The sequence below is a fragment of the Lygodium microphyllum genome, chromosome 8 (genome assembly GCF_053477565.2).
Source record: "Lygodium microphyllum isolate KBCC chromosome 8, Lygodium_microphyllum_v1.1.10, whole genome shotgun sequence".
Classification (NCBI taxonomy): domain Eukaryota; kingdom Viridiplantae; phylum Streptophyta; class Polypodiopsida; order Schizaeales; family Lygodiaceae; genus Lygodium; species Lygodium microphyllum.
Window position 1 is genome coordinate 154226336 of NC_141142.1, and position 24383 is coordinate 154250718.

Sequence of the window (24383 nt, forward strand, 5' to 3'; positions counted from 1 at the left end):
TTTCACATTTTCTTATATGGAGCTTCATGTCCAAGTGCTTTGTCGAGTTTCTTTAGGTATGCCATTTGTTACCTATAGTAATAAATTGGTATATTACTCATGAATATATCTTTATATCATGTGTATATTATTAAAAACCGATTTTGGAATGGTCTTATAAGAATCCTCAATTGTTACACTAACAAACATTGATTCTCTCTCTATATTTAAATTACACACTACGATATCTACAAAACATTACTTGGATTTTCTATATTCTACTCCAAGAGTTATTTTGAATGCCCCACAATTAAATGCAAAAACTCCTTTTTGAAATACCTCCTAAACTCACTCAAAATACTTTATCTACAAAACATTACTTGGATTTTCTATATTCTACTCCAAGAGTTATTTTGAATGCCCCACAATTAGATGCAAAAACTCCTTTTTGAAATACCTCCTAAACTCACTCAAAATACTTTTTTCTACATCATCGCTCTTGTGTGTGGCTTTATTATGTCCATTCTATGTGCTTGTGTATGTGCACCTATTGCTTGGCTCTTGTAAAAGTCTTTTGCATCCATTAATAATAAGTTATGTACACTATACATAATAATAGACTTCAATGCCACTTCATGTTCACAATTTTATGGCACAAATTTATGCTACGTCCTTCTGATTATTTGCACTAATTTTGCACATAAAGCTTATGATATCATGATGGCAAAATCATTTTTTCCGATTATTTGCATTAATTTTGCACATAAAGCTTATGATATCATGATGGCAAAATCATTTTTTCTTCTGCAATGATTGGTAACACTTTTGCTCCACGGAGTGCATGCTATGATTGGATTAAGGGATGATACACACTTCATTTGAGATTCATGACAACATAGTGTCTTGACTAGTAGTGAAAACAAGAATTGTGGGTAAAATGTACTTTTTTGTTAGTTATAACCCTCACGAGATCAACATGTTTTGTGCTTGAAGAGGTTAGAAATTGTAGAAGAGGAACTAGCTAGAATCTATGGATGGAAAGAATTGCTTGCTATACATTCTAATCCCTTTTTACTATAGTAGCCCTAGGTTTTGGCTTTGGTAGAGAGGTGTAATTTGAGTTTTGTAAAATTGGCATTTTATAAACCCTACTTTCCTACCTACTGTAAAATATTATTGACTGGTATACTTTTGGTTGTGTAGTCTACTATAGTAAAGAGCAGGAAATCTGTATAACCACTATCATCAATGTCATTTGAGAGGGTAATAGATAAGCCACAAGGGTTCTCATTTCACGAAATGAATTATTTCATTTTCTACTTTATTAACATTTTTAAAAGCTACACCAAATATTCCAATTCTTGCACTTAACATGTTACTTGAGTGGAAAATCCATGTGCCATTGAAAATATCAAAATGGAACTTTTAAAGGTTGTTGTCTAGCTTGGAGTTAACAAAATTTTGGAACATTTATTCATGTATGAGGTAATAACAAGCATGGTTTAATGGATGTGCATAGACAATCCACCATGTTGTCTTGATATGATGAGAATACAAGATCCATTGAGGTATCATTTTTTAATGATACATATTGAAAGATTGCACCACATATAAGTGCAACGTGGCTCCTAGTAGTGTTTTATACCAGTACATTCTCTAGGTGAACACTAAGATTACTAACAACCCTTGCATTTGAACAAAAGATTATTGTTTTTATGCCGTGACTAGAAGAAAACCCATAAAACCTATTTTGATTTGAGGTGTGATTGCGAACTTCTTCCTATATAATCAAACTAGAAATTGAAGTACTCTAAATAAAATTATGCCATGGGCCTAAAGAGAACCTTCAAGAAATCCATAATAAAATATCACATTCTAGACATCAACTATCTTTTGAAGGATATCTAAAGCTAGATATGCACATTGCAAAGCCTAAAATTCCAAAAGCATCACAACATTGAAAGAGATATGAAGGTACACATTCCTTCTTTTTTGAAACACTATAGCCATACAAGAATAGATCCCTCCAAATGTATCATGAAAGGTACATTTTTAAAGGTACTATGGGCTATGAAAGTTTAGTGTTCATGCACAAGTGTGTTGTAATGTCCAAGTCATGATTTTTCACTTTTCCCTCGTCACTTTTTGATTGAACAATAAGTTAAAAATAGTGTCCGTGAAATTCAAGGAATAAGGTCTAAAAAAGTACAAATCTGCATCAGCAACAATTTGTCAACTTATACAAAAAATAAATTTTCAAAGTATTTAGAATGATTATAGAAAAGATATGTCTTTTGATTATCTTTGTATGCGAATGATTTTGTATTGATTTTTGCTTTGGAAGGTGATCATCGGATCATTGTTATCGGCCAACTCACTCTCTAGCGATATACAACGGCCAAGGCCTGCATTCACGTCCCACCCTGTCCCAAGAATATATATGTCAGTGCAATGGCAAAGAGTTCTTATTGTTGGAGTGCGACAATAGGGCTTGAAACATGAGAGGCCATGATGCTGCAGTGCGACAGTAAAGGATGATATTCGAGATGTCATTAGCTACCCACCCTGTCCCAAGAATATATATTTGTCAGTGCAATGGCAAAGAGTTCTTATTGTTGGAGTGCGACAATAGGGCTTGAAACATGAGAGGTCATGCTGTTGCAGTGCGACAGTAAAGGATGAAATTCGAGAGGTCAGTGGCTTCGATCGAAGAAGATGTCGGCGTAGAGAGAAAACGCCTCAAATGGCTTACAGTTCAGACAACTTCAATTTGCAACTTTTCGACTTTTCTTAGACGAAATTTTCAGCATTTTAAGATGCGTATCCAGATTCCACACTCTAAACGCCCACAACAAACACACATGTGCATAAATCTGATGCATTTGCCGTCTTCATAATGCATATGCCAGTATTCTGCCATTGATTATGCCATACAGATTAGTGCCAAGCTACAGAAAAGGAAAGTAGATGCCTTTGTTCGAAAAATAGTGTTCCTGAGGAAGGGCAAGAAGGGACAAAATTTACTGTTCCACTCCAACAAAATGGTGATTTGATACCTGCAACCATGATGAATGTTGTGACACTAGTTGATATTCATCATCTGATATCTACTAATCACCAATCATCCTGAAAAGATGGAGGGAACTTAGAAGAGCTCTCGAGAGCGATAGAATCATAGATTGCGCTATCACCAATCATCCTGAGGAGATGAAAGAAGCTTAGAAAAGCTCTCCAGATCAATAGAATCATGGCCGCAGTCCGCTAAAGAAGGAGACATGGCGGCAAGAAGCATGGCATCCAACTCCTCCTCTGACAAAGGCTGGCCAAGCATTTCCATGGCGCACCGGAGGTCCTCCCGGCTGATCAAGCCGTCCTTGTTGGCATCAAGGACGTCGAACATCTCCCTCAAGGTGCTGCTTTTGCACTCTTTGGTCTCCTCCGCCACGTCAACATCAAAGAAGGCCTCGCTCTCCGAGTCTGTCATGAGGCGCTGGAACTCGTCCATGTCCACGGCTCCGTTGCCGTCGAAGTCCGCCATGCGGATCATGGACTCCGCCTCTTCCTGGCTGATGGTCCGTCCAACGCAGGAGGCGAAGAAGGAGGCCAGGTCGCATGGCCTAATCTCGCCATCGCCGTCCCTGTCGAGGAAACGGAATGCCTCGTGGAGGCGAGAGGGGGCGAAGCTGGAGCCGGATGAAGAAGAGGCGAAGGACGACGAGGAAGGGGACTTGGAGATGTGGTGCCAGATCATGCTGTGCTGGCCGGCAAGGGTATGGCCGCCGCCACCGCTGCTGCTGCCGTCGTCATCTCTGCTGGAGGGACACATGGTTCTCTCTATCTCTCTCTCCCGCTGTGTGCAAGACAGTAGCCTCTCAATCTCTCTCTCTCTCTCACAAATGTTACGAGCGCGTATCCCCCGACTCTCTCTCTCTCAGAGTCTCCCTCTCACACACACACACTCTCTCAGAGTCTCTCTCTCACGGACAATGGCTGCAACGCGTTTTGACTCATCTTCTCGAGAGAAAGCATGGTCTTATATAACAGCTTCCGTCGACAGGCACAAGCTTGCGATGCACGCAGACGTCGTTCTCGAGAGGGAGAGAAGAAACAAAGAAGAAACCAAAATGTCTTTTGCTCCCTGGCCTCCTGCCTAGTCTCGTGACTTCGGGAGAGAGCGAGGAAAGAGAATCCATGGCGTCATGCGTGCTGTCATCCGTCTGCCTCCGAATCCATTGGTCCTCCAAAACAATTCGTTCCATTATTTACCACAAAAATGCTCCGGCCTTGTCTTCTTTTGCCCCGCGAAGGCGGCCTCGGACCTCCTCACAAAAAATATGCTCACCTTTTGATTAATAATTCCTCTCCCGTTCGGACCTTTCACTCCACAAAGCAAGCTCATAAAAATCGCAAGGTCGTTCCCTTCACAACGTTTGTACAAATCGCTACGAACACGTGGCACCTCAAGTGGTAGGTAGGATGCTTAGGTGAGAAATTTGTAGAGAGTTCCAACCCTAGGTTGAGGGGCTGGAGAGTCCCTTGCCTCCAAAGATTGGCATGAACCCCAATCACAATCATTTCAAAGGAATAAGTCGACAATCACTCCGCACATGGAATAACAAAGGAATAAGTCGACAATCTGTGCATAATTCATCCAAAATATGATTTGAATTAGGCACATAATATGATGGCTTCAATAGACACATATGAAACCCATTGTGGACTTCAAGATGCATATGAAGTAGTCAAATATGTATGCATAATTAATCCAAAATATGATTTGAATTAGGCACATAGGGCTTGTCAAGTAGATACACATGAAATGCACTGTGGACTTCAAGATGCTATGTCAATTTGAGTTTATAGGCTTGTTTTCTCGTTTCTTTGATTATTTCATAGATTCCGTGTAGTATTTATTAGTTTTAGGTGGCTTTGATGTCATGGCAATGGTGTGGTGTTTAGTAACCTCTATATAAAATGCCCATACTATGGTGCATTATTTAGTAACTTGTACAAAATACGACAATTCTTAATTTTTTCTTGAAAAATAATACTTTTGCAAAGGTTTTAAGGATCCACCAAAAGGCTTGTACATTACACATGATAAGTCTATATGCATATGATAGATTTATTTTGGACAATAGGAAGTGTTAGATGAAAGGAAGGGCATTGCTAGGAGAGGTGGCTGAGGGTGGCTCACCTTACAAAGTATAGAACAATACATCTTGTTAAAAAGGGTAGGTAGAAGGCTAAGGATCATTCCCCCTCGAAGGAGACTCATCAAAGGATATGTCGGAGTCAGATATGTCATCTCAATTAGTGTAAATGGAATGTGACTTTGAATCCCAAAGTTAATAGGCCTCGAAAGAAGTGTTGCATCCAATGAAGATGCGTTTTTTATTCTTGAGATCCAAACCTTTTCATAAACATAAGCATCACAACCAATAAATATGAAAAATCTTAGGCATTTGACCAGTAAAGGTCCCCTTTAGGGAGCATCCTTCTTTGAAGCAACGGCTTCTTCAAACACAATAGCTATATATAGGGGACCCATGTTGATCAAGATTTACTTGAATTATCATTGTTTGCTTGCAGTTCTCATCTTGCTTAATTTTATTGCCATATTGTCAGGAGAAATCTCATGCAAGTGTAGATAGGTAGATGTGGGGTCTTTGTTGGCTATGAGAGTTCACAAAGAAGAGGAAAGATGATGCCAGGAGGCATATTCCACACGGTGGATTCCGTGAGTTTTTTCGCTGGATTTCGTAAAACTATATTTATTTTTCGGGGCTCGTACACAAGGTGGATTCCTTGTGCGAGAAGTTGACGAGGACGCCTGTCCTTTTCGAGCATCAGATTAATTTAATGTGCACGTGGGTAATTCTCCAAAAATACATATTAAATTAATGGACATTTATGAGTTTAGAGTGCACTCGAATAAAATTAAGGTTATGATAGAGTTTCAACCTATTTAATTATTTTGTAGCTGAAGACTGTTAGGTATTCACTTTTGTGGGTTTTATTTTATTTTCTAACAATTGTGAATGCTTCAATTGATGTGTAGAGCAGGCAGCAGTGGCGTTTGGAAGCATCAAGCGATTGCATGTATTCAGATTACCTAGAAGAATTATTATTGATGGGTGCACATATTATCACTAAAGGAGTGGTGTCAATATTTATTTAGGTCTGCTTATTTATTAAATCTCTTGATAAACATTTATTATTTTTGTATGTGCATAGGTGCTCTGTTTAATATTTCATTATTGGACATTGTATTTGGGCACAATCCAATTTTTGGGCGCCCAAACGTTTTGCTCTTTATTTGGGAAAAAGCAAACACAAAAGCCAAAAGCATGCTATTTGTAAATTGGGCTATTTTTTAGCTTGGAGATTAATAAATCTATAAATACATGCCTTGTGAAGCACTTACACAATGCATGGGGGGAGATTGCACCCAATTGGTATTCTTATCTCTTGTCGTGTAAAATCTCTTTTTGCCTTTATGAAGCTTTTGTAGAGTTCTTTGTTCTTGGGGACCTTCCGGCATTCACTACGCGTGCATACAGTATCCGATTTATGCTCCATTGGTATCAAAGAAAATCTGAGATCAAGAGCTTCCAATCGCTTACCATCTTGCGCAAAGGCAAAGCTCTTGGAACGAACGAGCTCTATAGGTTGTCTCGTAAGATGAACCGTCAATACAGGTGTGTTCCTAGTGGTTAAGAACCTCATGCTACACTCTCAGATTGCGAAGGACCTCTCCTAGCAGAGGACCACTTGAAAAGCTCCTTTGTGAAGACGTCTTTTTTTTCCTCTCTCAGACAGAAATGGCTAAGTTTCATATCAATTGTTAAGCTTATTGTTTAAGCTTATAAAGCTTAAGCTTTTCAAAATTCAACAATTGACGGCGACAAGATGTACTCAACGGCGATGAATCTGGCGTGAAGATACCGCCATCCTGCAATGTCTTATTCAAATTATTAATCTTTTTAAAGCTTAAAGTTTTTAAGCTTACTAAAGCTTAAAAATTTCAATCTTTAATCTCCTTCATAGTGGGCGTTCACACCGTATTACTCTCGAACTAGTTTCCTAGACCCAACAAGCCTCTGTTCACACCTACAACTTGGGAAAGTTGATTCACAACAAGCGGGCTATCACACACAGTCTATGTAGAAAAAAATTTCACTTGGAAAAAGATCATCATTAATCATTGTACCCGCAAAAAAGCAAGATCGCAAGAGCAAAAGCCATTATTTTTTTTAAAAAAGCAAGCCTGGTAGACCTAAATTTGAGCTACGCTCATCCTTCTAATGAGATTTTAAGTGTGTGAGGTTGTTTGAGATTTTTGCAGGATGTCTGATCAAAACATGTAAGATTTTATGGGTGAAGGTAATCGCTAGAGCCGACTATGGAGTGAAATTCGGACCTAATCATGATGCAACTTCAAGAAGAGTGAAGAGCACGTCAAAATTTGCAAGCATAACTGGCTACACTTCAACGATCCAATGTCGATCAAGACGGAGTGCAGCCTGAAGATATTATTTGACGTACAATTGATGCGACGCTCGATGCACAGTCTCTTAGGAAAGAAGCCAAGATAAGTAAAAGAAATTTCAAATTCTGTACTTTTAATGTGCAATGTGACGACAAAATTGTTATTTCTTTCATTAGTTAATTTGATGACTATTTTCATGAAGAGCAATATGCTGAAAAAGATAAATTTAAATACGTCACTAACCATCTAGTAGACAAAGCATCATTACGATGGACTGTTGTCCGCAAGAGTGTTGATTGTCCGTCTACTTAGGAGGCCTTTCAAAGGAAATTTTTACAAAATTTTCTTCCATCTCAATTCCATGAAAAAGCTATCAAACTGTGGGATCTTCTGCAACAAAGAGATCTTGAATCCATCTTGCAATACATTGAGCGTTTCTGGAGTGCCTTACTACAACTTTGAATGCTTGCAGATGTTTCTGAGGTAATCTATAAGCGCAAGTATATGTCCGGTTTGCTTGGTCACTTCTATGCAGAAGTGAATATGTTCAAGCTAAAGACTTTGGAGGATGCAATTTCTTTAGTGCATGATGTGGAAGATAAAATTTGTGGACGAAAGCGACCACAATAATTTTCGACTAATGGTAACTTTGGTACAAAGCAATTCAATTCTAACTTCTGAATATTCAATCAAAATCGCTTTGTTTATTATTCTTTCCGTAAACCTTGGACTCGACCTCCTGCTTTACCATCAAACACAAATTCGAACCCTAAGCCTTCTCTCCAGCCAAATCCCAACATACCCAAATTTCGAGCCCTTACCAATAATGTTTGTAAAGAAAAGTCTATAGTCTGCTACAAGTGTCATCAACTTGGACACTTAGCAATGAACTCTCAATCCAAGAAGCAAGCTATTCAAATCAATCACTTGGAAGCGACTGAAGACAAAGACCATAAAGATATGTAAGACTTCATTGAAGATGATGATGATATCGACGATGCTTCAGATACTTTACCAGGTATGCCAAATCCTCATTCATTATTAACAATGAAATGTTTTGTGCATGGTCAAGAAAAGATTGTTTTGCATTATGATGGCAGCACGTATGATTTTATTTCGACAAAGTTAGTAAAAGAATTGAATTTACCTACTGTTCCAACTCATTATCGCATAAAGGCTGCATTCTTAAGCACTAGATACAATGGTACATAAGAAGTTCATGATTTAAAAATTAAAATTGGTAATTATGTTGAGCGTAGAAATTTGTTGGTTGTGCCTTTGCAAGCTAGTGATATTATTTTAGGAATGCCTTGGCATCACAAATATAATCCCGATATAGATTATTTCACACATTCCATGAAAATTCATTCTAATGGAAAACAAATCACATTACATGGATTACACACCTTTGATAAATTTTCCTTGCTTAGCTACACACAAGCTAAATGTGCATTGAGAAAAGGTAGCAAATCATACTTAGTATGGGTGAATGAAATTGAAGCTAAGAAAAATCAGATACATCCTAGACATGCACAATTTCTTTCACAATTTAAAGATTGTTTTGGCTGATTTACCACTTGGTTTACTACCAATACGTCTTGAAGATCATAAAATAGACTTAATCCCAGGTTCTCAACCACCATGTAAAGTACCTTATAAACACAATCAAATTGAACAAAAAGATATCCAAGCACAAGTTGAAGAACTGTTGAACCGAGGACTCATTAGGCCCAGTAGTTCTCCTTTTGGTGGACTTGTCCTATTAATCAAGAAGAAATATAATACCTATAGGATGTGCATTAACTATCGTGCCCAAAACAAGATCACAGCTAAGAATAGATATCCGATCCCTAGGATAGACAACCTCATGGATAAACTACAAGGGGCCACTATTTTTAGCAAGATAGATCTCAAATATAGATATCATCAAGTACAATTGGATACACCTAACATTTTCAAGACTACATTTAGAACTCAATTTGGTCATTATGAATTTCTTGTTATGCCTTTCGGTTTGACCAATGCACCAGCTACTTTCAGTCGTATGATGAATCATATATTTTTAAAGTATCAGAATTGTGTGATTGTTTTCTTTGATGATATATTGGTTTTCAGTAGAATGAGAATGAGCATTGTGAACATCTATCTTTGGTTTTCAAATTATTGAAAGAGAATCAATTGTACGCTAACCCTAACAAGAGTGAATTTTTCTAAACCCAAATTGAATACTTAGGTCACATTGTTCTTCTGATGGTATTCGTGTTGATTCTAAAAAGATAGAGGCAATTTTGAATTGGCAAATCCCTAAAAATGTGCATGAGTTACGTTCTTTCTTAGGTCTTGCAAGCTTTTGTAGAAAATTTGTGAGAAATTTTTCATTGCTTTCATGGTTAAGTTTAAAAATCATCCTGTTGAAGAGGACCAATGGATGCACACCCACAACCTAAGTGCTTACCCCTCACTACTCGCTCCACATTGAGCTAATAGCTATTGAGGACAATTGCTATTCCACCCAGGGTGTATGATGCCAGGAGGTATATTCCACTGTGGATTCTGTGAGGTTTTTATTCCATGGTGGATTCTATGAGGTTTTTCGGTGGATTCCATAAAACTATATTTATTTGTCGGGGCTCGTACACAAGGTGGATTCCTTGTGCGAGAAGTTGAAGGGGACGCCTGTCCTTTTCGAGTGTCAGATTGATTTAATGTGCATGTGGGTGATTCTACAAAATACATATTAAATTAATGGACACTTATGAGTTTAGAGTGCACTCGAAATAAATTAAGGTTAGGATAGAGTTCCAACCTATTTAATTATTTTGTAGCTGAAGATTGCTAGGTATTCACTTTTGTGGATTTTATTTTACTTTCTAACAATTGTGAATGGTTCAATTGATGTGTAAAGCAGGCAACGATGGCGTTTGGAAGCACCAGGCGATGGCATGTATTCATATTACCTAGAAGAATTATTATTGATGGATGCGCATCTTATCACTAAAGGCATGGTGTCAATATTTATTTAGGTGTATTTATTTATTAAAGCACTTGACAAATATTTATTATTTTTATATGTGCATAGACACTCGGTTTAATATTTCATTATTGGACATTGTATTTGGGCACATCTCGATTTTTGGACACCCAAACACTTTACTCTTTATTTGGGCAAAAGCAAATACAAAAGCCAAAAGCATGCTAATTGTAAATTGGGCTATTTTTGAGCTTGGAGATTAATAAATCTATAAATACATGCCTTGTAAAGCACTCATACAAGGCATGGGAGGAGATTGCACCCAATTGGTATTCTTGTCTCTTGTCGTGCAAAATCTATTTTTGCCTTTGTGAAGCTTTTGTAGAGTTCTTTGTCCTTGGGGACCTTCCGGCGTTCACTATGTGCGCATACAACATCCGATTTTCCCTCCAAAAGAAGAGAGTTTTAATTCATTGTACTAGATAAATCAATGGAGTCTATCTCTAACATGAAATAAACAAGATTTTTGGCATAAAAGGTTTATGGATGCTTGTAGACTTAAAGATTGATTAGTCTTGCACCTTCTTAATTACTAGAACCACACGTATACTTTGATTTAAAACAAGCTTGCCCTCCTTTTAGTCATGAACAAGTGAGAAAGATCAGCCATGTTCTAGGCTATGGAAAACCCTCTAATTTAGCCCAAAATGCCCCTTTTATCCTTTAGGATATCAATGAACTCTTCTTGTTCCAAAACAACCCATAACTTCTCTTTATATAGTTCGAGATAGTACTAAAATTCTTTATTCTTCTCTATGAATAGACCCTTTCATAAATATATAGGACTTTCCAAGATATAGCCTCTCTTAATGATGACTAGCAGTGAAGAGCTTGTCTCGTGATCGATCCTTCACCTCTCTTGATGATGTACAACAATGTTTGCCTCTTTTCCCACAATTTAGTCATGTTGTATAACATCCCTCTTTTGCCTTATTCAAGCTCTACTCTTCTTCTCTTCAACCTTCATAGATCAATCCTCTATAGCTATAAAGCATGCACTTATGGCTTCTTCATGCTATCCATGTTTCCCTAACAAAGGCACATGTTTGTTATCCACCAAATCAGTCCAGATCAGGTTGGAAATTGGGTTGCCCCTCTTCCTTTTACTATTCATCGTGAACGTTTGCTGATAAAAAATCTCAAAAGTATGCTTTACTAAGGCTTAACTTTCCTAAATATAACCCCCTCTGATTGTCTTTTATGCTTATAGATTAAAACCTTAGTATATGACTTACAAACTTGAAGGTCATTCACTTGCAATGTACTCAACTAACAAGGAGTTTCCATCCTCAAGTCTTGCATGACATGTCAAGGGAACAATACATCTAGCAAGGTCCACTTCAAGTAAGCCTTATGTATCTCCTAAGGATGCTTTCTCATTTTGTTGCTCATAATGTTTTTATATCCTACCTTCAAAACCACATGGCATCCGCCCCCTTACACATCCTCTGATGTGTGCCACATCTTTTAGTCTTCAACATAGGGATCACGTACCTCTCTTCTCTTGAACAACTTAATTCTTTTTCTAACAATAAGAAACTTCAACTCTCTACCATAAAGTTCACATAGAGAGTATGTATCTTTATCATGTACATGCTTCACAATTTATGGGCCAAACCACCTCTTTGAAACCTTTTTGATAGTTCTATGATCATTGTTAATATTTCTATCATAAACTAGCACACAATCTCCTTCTTCCACTAGCCTAGGAAAAATCTTGGGCTTCTTATCAAACATATCCTTATTTTTCAACTTGGCTTCTCTCAATCATATCATTACAAGTTCAGTATCTTCAGGCCTTCTTTCTCAACTATTGAATACATAGTGCAAGAAGGTCATCCCTACTCGTATCTTCTTCCCAAGGTAGTACATTCCAAGTAGTAGCAACATCCTCAATGGGGATGATAGGTTTTTGACCATACATTACTTCAACAAGCATATATCTAGTGGTTGTACTATGTATAGTACAATCCATCCATAAAACATAAGGAAGCAACCTAGGCCACTCATGAATCTTCCCCCTACATGTTTTAGCCAAAACTTTGACAATAGGCGAATGTCCTCCCTCACTTTTCACATTCCCTTCAAGATTATAAGTTGTAGTGAGAACAAACTTTATTCCCAACCTTGGGAAGAATTTCTACCTTCTTGTGCATCCAATTCACCTCTATCTATTGTCACTTTTTCAACATGACCATAGTGGCATATCACACCTTCCAAAAAAAATTTGCATATCACATTGGCAATCTTCACTCTCAAAGCTTGTCCTTCTACTCGATTTGTAAGATCTTCTCTTGGAAGTGTAATGTATCACATTTGCCAAAGACCTATAAGCATAGTCACCAAGTTAACCACCCATTTACAATGCATAACCAATGGATATGTAGGATGTAGTCCATCACGGTATCACAGCCATGAATACATTTGGCAAGTAGCACAAGTTTCTACGAACTGTAGTACATCTTTGTACATATATGTCCACCAATACCTTTTTTTTTTGCAAATGTAGCCCAAAAACCCCTATGACCAGCCCCTAGACTTTCATGAAAATATTTCACAATCTACTACTAAACTTCTTTGTTGCATACTACCATTACTGAAGTACCATTTCTTTGCGCTAGATGCTTCCATAAATATCCATTCTTCAAGAAGTACTCATATGCTTTCCTTCAAATCCTTTTGAACCCTTGGTTAGTCCATCCTTCTTGCCTTAACAACATGCTTAAGTAATGCCCTTCTTGATTAGTTCATCCTTCTTGCCTTGACAATGTGCTTAAGTAACAACCAATCAATAGCCATTCACCATATGCATCTTTCAAAAAATACTCAATTGAAGAAGCAAAGCACATATGACCAAGTGTTCCACATGCATTACCTACTTCTTCACCCTTAGAAACCATACCTTCCTCATTCTCATACATGGCTCTAGATAATATATCTACACCTAGATTATCTTTGCCTAACATATGATGAAACTATGAGTTCAAGGTTTTGATATAAGAAATCAACCATAAGATAACAATATTTAGAGTTGAGCAACAAGCAATCATGCCAAGTAGTGGTAAGCAATCCATCTCAATAATAACTGGAGTTCCAATAAAATATCATGTATCACACTTAAATTGCATGATCACTTTCCATAACTTTGTTTTTATTAGTGGGGATATTTTTGTCGTCATTGATTCAACACCTTAGCACCAAACCGGATTGCATACCCAATCCTTGTCATCATCTTGCCCAATAGCCCATCCAATCCCTATAGGACTAGTATTAATTATGTCAATGATAAGCCTTCCACTTTCATAATCAAATTTTGTTAGTGTTGGTGTTATTTGTAACAAATATTTTAGCTTCTTCATTGCTTTTGTATGCATTTCATTCCATTGAAACCTTTGGCCTTTCCTCAACAATTGATAGAGTGTATCAGCAACATGAGCAAAGCATGAAATCAAAAAAAGATAGAAGATACAACCATAAAAGAATATTCATACCTCTACAATAGTAATACATACATCCTTAATGTTCCCAATTACATTCATCTTAGCTAGGCATGGTGATCTACCATATGGCCCACAATCAAGACTTCATTGACTCCAAAAAAATATTTTTTTCTCTTAAAGAGTTATATTTGTATTTTCCTATCTAGTTAAAATATTTTCACAAGTGATATGATCAGCAACAAACTTTTAGCACCCTTTAGCATCCATTGATTTATCTCTATCCTCCTCTTTGCATACTTTTATTAGCACATCATTAAGAAAAGGTATGGTGATCATGGTATAAAATCCCATAAGACTATGTTCATAGCATTCATCATATGCACAACTGAATTAGTTGTTTCGTGTGGTAAGGTACATATCCCCATCAATCCCAAAAGTGTTTTTCATGGTTGTTAAATCCCTAATTTCAATGCCCAATGGGAATTTATCATACTAAGAGTAAAGATCCAAGGCAAAGATTTCCCTTCCTACAAATGCATCTACAAAATCATCCACAATTGGACCAACTCTCACATTCCTAATAGTTACTTGTGACAAATCATTTGATGTGGGGACTTTCTTGAATTACATATAGAAGTTACACAACATAGCGGTCAAAATTTGAACAAGAAGTAAAGAATACACAACGAACATGACATACTAAAAATTGCTTTAATTTTTAAATGAGATGATACAAAGATGGCTATGTCCACATGTGCACGCACTTCCACTATGAAGCTTAGATGGCGATCTAGAGAGATGATAAGCAAAGAGCTTAAGGCTAGCTAGAAGAACTCTAATTAGGTGAAAGATAGATAGACAATGACTTTGGAGCAGTATTTCTTTTATAGTTCGGGTAGGTAGTCTGGTCGTCCGATGATGAGCCTTCCTTAGTCAGCCATGGAATATTTCCTTCATTGTTAGGCTGGAGATGCTGCCTCTCCTAACCCCAAAATAGGGGTCCCTGATAACTCCCATATCCTACAATTTATTGCATTGTGCCTCATTGGCTACTAGCATAACTGTTCTATCTAATCCAAAGACTAGATCCACAAAGGTCACCTTTCTACCATTTGGTCACATAGACCTCATCTAACATACAAGTCAAGACCCAATCAGTCTCCCCGGGCTCACACATGGCTTCTCCTCATAATGGGAGCCTTACAACTTAGAGCACCATGGGTCATTGGTGGCATCTTATGAGGGTGGGATATTAAGCATAACTAAAAATCCCCCTCAATGTCAAACTACATCCTTGGCCCAATGTTGAGTCTTTAAAGATGAACTCAAAGTAGATCATTCATTTACTCTTATCTAGCTTTTCAATAATAGGATTTCTACTATTCTTAGTCATTACGACATAACTTACTAATCAACAAGCAAGTCTTCTATAACCTTTCATTGGATATGCACAACAACATACTAGGTAGCCTTTTTTAGTACCTTCTCAATAATACACATAATATGCAATATGTTTGGAGATAAACCTTGTGTTTTCTTATAGATAAACATCTCATAACTTATATATTTGAAACATGTAACCTATGCACTTGAGAACAATCTCGATATAGCTGAGATTATAGTATGTCCTGAAACTCTATTGTCTGCAACCTTATAAAGCTAAAATGGGGTTTGAAATAGTCTCAGATGGTCAAAACCATAGCATATAAGACCTAGAGGGCTTGAACTACAAAATACACACTATTCTATTTACACACCAAATCTCACAACAATCTAAGATCTTTATTTTGTCATGCTTTCGGTGCCTCCAGAGGCACCATCATCTAAGGGAAAGGAAGTGAGAATTGGAGAGATTTTTACCAATTGATTACTTGTTTAATCCTTTCTCCTTCTCCTTCACTTCAACCTTCAAAACTAGTCTCTCTCAATGGCACTACTCTAATACCATGTCACGAATCACTAGTGGGGGACTTGCTTGAGCTACCACATCAAACACACATAAGACACACAAGAGATATTGCATAAGACCAAAGCTTATTCTTCTTATCAGCCATGCCTTCTATTTTTGCATCCGTTTTTGTGACATTTTCAATATTTAGACCATAAATAGTAGTTTCTCACAAATGGATCTTTAAAGAAAATAAGATTCTTATTCAAAGCATCTTTTAAGGTATCACAATCCTTGCAAGCATGCTATGTGCTATCACACCAAATACATATGCACACAAACCCTTCTCGATTTTTTTGTCTCTATCTAGATTATTTTGAAATTGTCATTTTTCTTCTAACTTTGCAAACATTAGCTGCAAATCTTGCATTCCTTTTAGTAGTTCTTCCGTCATATCATCCTTCTTTGGAGATGCAATGCCTACCGACTATTTACTCACTTGATCTGTCTTAGTCAAAACTGGCGTGCTTCCTACAACAACCATCTTATCTCTTCATCTCTATCTCTTTACAAGCTTAGATACTATACTAGACATCCTCTATCTTCCTATTTGCCTTTTTACAAGCTTAGAAACTACATCCTATACATCTTTCTGATCAAATTTTAGCCTTCTTTTGTATTGTCATCCTCCAAAGGCTTGATTGCAATGAAGACTTGGCTACCTAAAGAGTCAATTCAAAATTTTCCATTTTGAGTCAATTTCTCTATTCTATCCAACTACACATATCTATGCTCAAATTCCCACAACAATTTTGTCACAATAACCCCTTATTGTGAAATAAGTTTCTTTTTGTCACCTATCCTGCATCTTCCATAAATCATTCATCCTTGAGCCCTTTTTTAAAATCTTCCTAGGTTGATCCATGATTTGCTAGGATATGGTTTGCACATTGTCATGAGAAGTTTGGTCTAAGCTTTGAAAGAGGATGATTACCCATACCTTGCGAATTTTTATGCATTGCCTACATGAGACGGAGACATGCTTATGGGAGAACTTATTCAATACACTGACTCAATTTATACGAAGTCTAAAGTGTTTGGAAGTCATCTATGTGGTTAAGTTAGGAGGAAATCTTGATAACTCAAGGTTGCAAGTGGCACGATGTAGGAATTTGGGAGGCAACTTGTGGAACCTTGGAAGAGGGGTAAAGAGGAGAAAAGTAGGGAGTGTGGGCCTAGCATGGAGCATGCAAAATAGGTGCAAATAGAAGAAGGGCGGATGCTTTGGTCATGGGATGGAAAAGAGGGTTTTTGGCATGCAAATTGAAGAAAAAGCAAGGAAAGAGAAGGCTTCATCATCGGAAAGAGTAAGTGGTGTGTCTTGTTAAGGGAGAGGAGAGTTCTTTGGCTTCTTCTTGCTATCTAGAACATGGAATTATAGGGAATATAATAGGGTAGCTTGCTGTCCATAGAGATTTAGCCTCCTTCTATTGATTTCAGGGGGCTCATCTATGTAAAGGATCCTAATCCCTACTATTAGGGAGGATGAATTGTACCTATCGAAGACAATCTTGAGAGGGTTTGGGGCAATTTATGAATATTTTATTGCTAAAGTAATAAACAATGACAAACAAGGCTATAGCATAAAAATTAGGCCCATACAAGGTCTCCTCCATCTTCAACTACTTCTACCGATTGGTATTATCTTTGGGTGATTAAGAGAACACTTTGCTCTTGTCAAGGACATATTTTGGAGAGACTTTAGATTAGATTAAGAGCATTTATTTGCTATTATAATACATAGTAATTGATACTATGTTCAATTGATGGGATTGACCTTTCCCCATCAAAATTCATGCATTTATATTGAAATTTGATGCTTTTTCCTATTGCATATGGTTATGTACCGAAGGATGCCAATATTTTCTTATTCGGGGTTAGAGTATATGTTGGGGAATGGGTTTTGAGTTTATCAATCATGCCCACAAGGATTGTATTGATTGAACAATGTTGTACTTGATAGTAATTCAAAGGCTTGACTTTAGAAACATTTGGATTGTGATTTATTTCTTCTTTCTCTCATCTTCTTCTCTTCAACCACTACTATGTGCACCTTATTTCTAAAACTCCCATGGTTTTGGCTTTCGTCCCTTTATCACTTGACATTTGGTGAACCTAATATGAAAGCTATCAATTGGGTGTGAGATGGGAGATACATCATTAGGATTGTGTTCAAGTGACATTATTTAGAAGTTGATGTAGAATATGAATATTATTTTTTAGGCACAACAATAGCAACAACAAAGTATGCATGCTTCTACAAAATTAGAGTCGACTGAGATAAAGGCTTTGCAGGTTGCAGAATAGGAGATGAAACTAAATGGTTAGAATGTATTTGCATATCTGCATTTGTATGCATTGAAGATGGAATTTTATGGGGTAGCTCAAATTACATGGAAAAATATTTTATATGACTTATCGCGTAGTAATTAAAGGATAAGATTATGGAATTGTATTTGCAAGATACCAATTGGCACGTGTTTAAAAAGTCATAAAGAGAGGAGTTTTACATAGAAATCAAGTTATGTGCACAACAGTTCAAGAATGGGTCATGAATCTGAATAAAGGATTCATAGCTATGGAATTCCTTTGAGAGTTTGAAAATAGATTTTAGTAGTTGGATATTGTAGAGCATTAGGCTCTTGAGCCCCAAAAAATTGAGATGTTTTTGTAGATTGCAGATTCTACTTTGCTAGAGAAGTAAGATGATCTATTTTGGAAGATCAATCTACTAAATATGGCTTAAAATTGAATGGATATGTTGAATATGCTATAAATGCATTATTAAGAAGCATAGAAGAAGAGAAAGATTGCATGTTGGGGTCTTACCTACTGCTTTTGTCAAGACTAGTGAAATTGCAGTTAAGATACTTGTATCTATGATTGTTCCTAAGACTAAAACTACTGTTTTGATAGTAAAAGAGGATGTTATAAACAAGTTGGTGAAGGGAATGTGTGACCTATAGATGAAGGTTACACAGTCGGATGAGAAAGGGCAGGCAATAGCCTCTAAGTCTTTGTGTGAGGGCTTTGTGCATAGATGCATGTGATGTGACAACCCTTAACATGAGAGGTGTGACTGTGAATCATACTATGATGCATTATAAAGGAAGGTTATCTTTTGGAAGGATAAAAAAATCCATGACAAGAGACTAATGTACCTCTTGCCTTGAACTTCGTAAAAGGGAGTATGCAAAAATTGTGGGAAGGAATGGCTGCCCAAAATGCTAATGCAATAGTGCATGCTACTACCTTTGGTTTGTAGATAGAGAAGGTACCTGAAAATATTATTTGTTAACCCTTAGAAGACCAAGATGAAAAATCCAAAAAATCAAAAGCAGAATATAGTCTCAAGGGAAGAGGAAGACAGAGGACAAAGGTGCACTAAGGAAAATTTGAAGACACAAAGTGTAGAAAAAAAAATTAAATGTAAGAGAGAGGTGCACAAAAATAAGCACACCTTAATATTTTTGCAAAAAGAGCACCATGTGCATTGTAATTTATTTTGTAAAAGAGCGCTAGGATCTCTCTTGTGCAACTTGTAAAGAATAAGAGGCACAGGTTAAGACCATGCTAATAGGAAAGGAGAAAGGAAAAGAGTGAAGGAATGGACAAAGACCAAAAAGGGGATGTTGCCCAAGGAGGAGGTAGGGCATGTATAAAAGTAAAAAAGTGAATGAAGCAGCTCATTCTTGGTGTGTGGCCAAACTTGCTCTCTTCTTGTTTCTTGCTTATCGCTTCATTCTTATGTATGAGAGAGAGAGAGAGAGAGGAAGGGAGTGAGAGAGAGAGAGAATATGTATGAGAGTGAGTAAAGGACCATGTAGAATCTTTTCTTCTCCTCTCTTTATCATCATCTTCTCTCTTCTCGCACACGTAGCTATGGAGCTTGAAGTTGGGAACCTGGAGATGGAGCTTGCTTGAAAGCACATCTTAGATCGTGGAGCTATTCGGTGGATTCGTAGGAGGAGGCTACTCGATTGGATTCAAATGTAAGCTCACTACACATGTGTGAGAGAGTGTGCATGGCTATGTGAGAGGTAGCCATATCTCTCGACTTAAGATGCTTGAAGCAATAAGGGGTCCGTGGGTCTTGGCAATGTGCTCGTGAGAGCTCCAACATTTTGGTTCTATTTTCGAAAGCAACAGATTCAAGCTTGAATGTTTGCACACTCTAAATTAGGTGATGGAGTAGGAGTTTGTCTTTGAAATGACTCTCCGTATAAGTAGAAAGCGAGCGAATCAAAGACCATTCAATCTCTTTGTGGATTAGTTTAGGTTTAGGAAGCCTTGTGTGCATTGGTTAGAGTAGAAGAAGTGTATTTTGATTAGGTTTAAGACATTAAGACTAGAGAATAAGGAGAAAAGAAGAAAAAAAAGGGTTTTTGTGATAACAGGAAAAGGGGAGAAAAGAAGCTTCAATGCAATAGGAAGGGAAAGAATAGGGATATAAAAGAAAAACAGAGAAACAAAAGGTGAGAAAGGGGGAAGAGAGAGCTCATTTGGACATTGAGAGATTCAGAGAGAGAGCTATTGAGAGAAGAGAGAGAGCCACAAGTCAAGAAGACAGTAGCAACAACAATCCGCAGTGTCATTGAATTTGTGTATTTCAAGCATGCTCTGAGTCTTTCCTGATGCTTATTGAATGAAGTTAGAACCCTTGGTATAGCAATAGTACTAAAGCAAGACAATCGCATGAACAAAGTCCACTTGGACTCAGACGTCTGAACCACTTTAGTCCTCTTGGATGCCTTATGACTTCGAACTTGGATGACCCACTTGGGTGTTCGAGCCGGTCCGTTTGGACATTCGGACTAGTCAAGGACTAGTCCCACTCAGACTCAAACCACTTTTGGACCTTGGATAGCTGACCCCTCACAAGCCTCAAACAACAAACTTAGACACTCAAATGGGCACCCATAATCCAAGTTTGAGTCTAACCACTCAGATGGTCACACACACAGCCCACTCGGACGATCGTTTGGGACTCGAACCGACAAGCCTACTACTCAGATGGGTTATCTCTACAACACAATTTTTGATAATTTTGGCCAGTTCAAGACCTATTAGGCCAACACCTAGCTACCCGGTAATCCAAGTTGGAACTCAAACTTACATATGAGACCATAGAGCTAATTGTCACCAGAACTTTAACCTAACAATCCAGGAGTGACTGAAATTATTGACCACTGGCCTCTTACCCCTTTAGTAGAGACTCAATTTGATTGATTGGGCTGATTATCCATCAGACCACCTATTAAAACCCATGAGGGACCCAAAATCAACTGTTTAGGAGTATTCACAATTCATGCAAAAGAGCTAAAACTACATGAAATTGATTTGGTGAAAGTGTGGATGTGATTAATTCAATCAAAGGTTGTACACTACATCATAGACACTTAAGTGCATGTGAACTAGAAAGCTTGATTTTGTATAGCTCACATTGAGTTGCACTGCTTAAGCATGTAAATGTGTATACACTGATAGATTGATTGGATTAAAAAGGAACACACTAAAGGGGATTAAGCTAAGAAACAAAACCACCAATAGGAGTGCAACCCTAGAAATCAAATGAGCGACCCAAGGTACCAGAGACAAAGATTTAGAGAAGACTGAACCATCAGACCACTGAGGGAAGGAAGGACTAACCAAGGTTAGAGACACATCTTTAGCCAGCCTAGTCAACCTCATAGAAATACTAGTGGGTCAAGAGACAACCACCATGTCAGGTACCAGTTCAAATGAGAATGACCTCTAACAATGTCCTGTTTTAGTGTTAGAAATTCTAGGACAGATTTCACCTTGCATTGTCAATTGATTTCTGCCTACTATTAACATAGTAGGGTACTCGAATGACATCTGACCACTTATCACATAGTATGACCAAGAGATAAGGATAACACACCATGGAAGACATGTAGCCAATATCATAGCTGATCTTGAGGAGGAGAGGAGGCTAGGAAGGATTGCATTGTAGTACATAGCAAGCTATAACTAGGAGCAATAGGCTCAGAGGCTACGCCAAGAGAGAGAGAGTTCAACGAGGTTCACATGATCCTAGCTATCTTAGATAGAAATAGAGCGGGAGGAAATGCCGATAGGGAGAGAGCATTAGAAGCAGATCTTATAGTGAGTGAACTACTCACAAAGTGATTGCTAGTCAACACCAGTGCTGAGCAAACTCTGAGCAAACTAGAGTAGCCTTGGTAGCATCATTGTTGCTAGTTGGGCTCAAAAGCTCCAAATACGAGAAGCCAAACAAAGATACCCATAGTTGCAAAGCACCTTGACAAATATTGAGTAGGCAATGACCCCTACAGCTTCATTGAGCAATTTGAGCAGGTGTGCAAGACTAACAACCTCATGGACCCCGTGGTCAATGTTGAGAAACATGGATCTAGAGCATGGCTATGGAGTTTGAAAGACAAAGACTAAACTTGTAGAGACATAGACAAGAACAATTACTGTCACACAAATGAATTAAGTTCCAAGATTAATTACTTCAACTCATAAACACAATCTTGTGTATATGGACAATGACACTAACACTTGACTGAAAGGAAAAAGGACAATAGCATTCCATTCATTGAAAATGATAGTCAAGTACAATGCTTTATAGTTGTTAACCCTCAGACAAACAAGGTGAAAAATCAGGAAAATCAAAAGTAGAAGACAATGCCAAGGTAAAAGTGAAAGGGAAGACGAAGGCATGTCAAGAAAAATATAGAAACAAAAGAAGTACAAAAAATTCCTAAATCAAGGAGAGGCGCATAAGAAAAAGCACAAGTCAATAATTTTGTAAAAGAGTGCAAGGCGTACCATAATTTATTTTGTAAAAGAGCATCAGGCTCTTACATGTGCAAATTGTAAATGGTTAGAGGCACGCACTAAGGCCATGCTAATAGGGAAGAGGAGAAGAAGGGTTGAAGGAATGGGCCAAGCTGACCCCAGACCAAAAAGGATATGATCGTCAAAAAGGGATTTAGGGTTTTTGTATATAAAGTTGAAAAGTGAATGAGGAGCTCGTCTTGTGTGTGGCCAAAAGTAGCTCTCATCATCATCATCATCATCATCATCATCAACTTCATCATCATCATCATCATCTTCTTCTTCTTATTGCTTGCTTGAGCTTGTGCTTGAGAGAGGGAGTGTGAGAGTGTGAGGGAGTGAGTGTGTGAGGATGAGGGACCATGGTGGAGAAGCTTTCCATCATCTCCTCTCTTCTTCTTTTCTCTTCTCTTCTCTTCTCTTCTCTTGCTCATGACAATGGACCTTGGAGTGTGGAGCTTGAGGATCAAGCTTGCACTTGGATTGTGGAGCCACTGAAATGCTCGGGAGAGGAGGCAACTCGATTGGGCATGGAGGTAAGCTCACTACACTTGTAGAGATACATAGTGTGTTGGCTATGTGAGAGGTAGCCATTAGTGCTCGGCTTGAAACACTTGAACAATAAGCGGCCCATGGGTCTTGGTGGTTGCGCCACCTCTACATTTTGGTTCCATTGCCGGGACCAATGGATTCAAGCCTTGAGTGTTTGCACGCTCTGAATCGAGCATTGAAGAATGGTTTTCCCCGAACTGGTGCTTCGGGTAGATAGGTAGGAAGTGAGGGATTTTGAAGAGGTATTCGATCTCCTGATAAGTACGTTTTTAGTTTTTTGGATTTGGAAAAGTAGGTTGGAGCAGTGTAGGTATTTTCTTTGTGATTTGGGTGCATTAGGGTAGAAAAAAAAACAAAGAAGACAAAAAGAAAAACAAGCATTGGGGTTTTTACTGTCATAACAGGCAAGAGGGTTTGATTTGTATCCAATTTATATTTTGGAGTTTATTTGCTATTCCAGGTATATATAATTCTTCATTAGGATATACTCTTACATTTTGGAAGTTTGTGTGACCCCCCATAACCAAAATCATTAGAATTGAGTCAATATTTATCATCCCTAGAAACCTTTCCATAGGAGTCGGGATGCTGTCACTAGGGTGCTCGACTCCTAGAATCGGACAGTCTGACTCCTAGAGTCAGACCACCCAGAATTGGGCCCTCGACCCTCTTGTATTCAACCATTTGGCCCACCACCATTCAGACGCTTAGTGTGGGAGCTTTCGCTCAACCGCCAAGACCCTCGGACCACTTATTGTTTCAAGCGTTCCAAGCCGAGCACTAATGGCTACCTCTTACATAGCCGACACGCCATCCATATCTATGGGTGTAGTGAGCTTACCTCCATGCCGATCGAGTTAGCTCCTCTCCTGCACACTCCAGTAGCTCCATGATCCAAGTGCAAGCTTGAAGCACGCTCCATCCTCAAGCTCCATGCTCCAAGATCCATTTCCGTGAGCAAGAGAAGAGAAGAGAAGAGAAGAAGAGAGGAGAAGATGGAGAGCTTCTCCTCCCCGTCCCTCACCCTCACACACTCACTCCCTCACACTCTCACACTCCCTCTCTCAAGCACAAGCTCAAGCAAGCAAGAAGAAGAAGAAGAAGAAGAAGAGG

At 38.1% G+C, this 24383-nt stretch overlaps 1 protein-coding gene across 1 annotated transcript; it reads right to left on the reverse strand.

The window, feature by feature from the left end:
* Positions 1-2067: 2067 nt before the first annotated feature.
* Positions 2068-4167, reverse strand: LOC148033020 (uncharacterized). The gene has a single exon (XM_087683724.1). The coding sequence runs from the start codon at positions 3803-3805 to the stop codon at positions 3167-3169; it is 639 nt and encodes a 212-aa protein (XP_087539850.1). The 5' UTR covers positions 3806-4167; the 3' UTR covers positions 2068-3166.
* Between the last annotated feature and the right edge of the window lie 20216 nt (positions 4168-24383).

What these genes read in the sequence shown, in the direction of transcription:
- LOC148033020 (XM_087683724.1), bottom strand. Translation starts at nt 3,805, where the DNA reads ATGTGTCCCTCCAGCAGAGATGACGACGGCAGCAGCAGCGGTGGCGGC.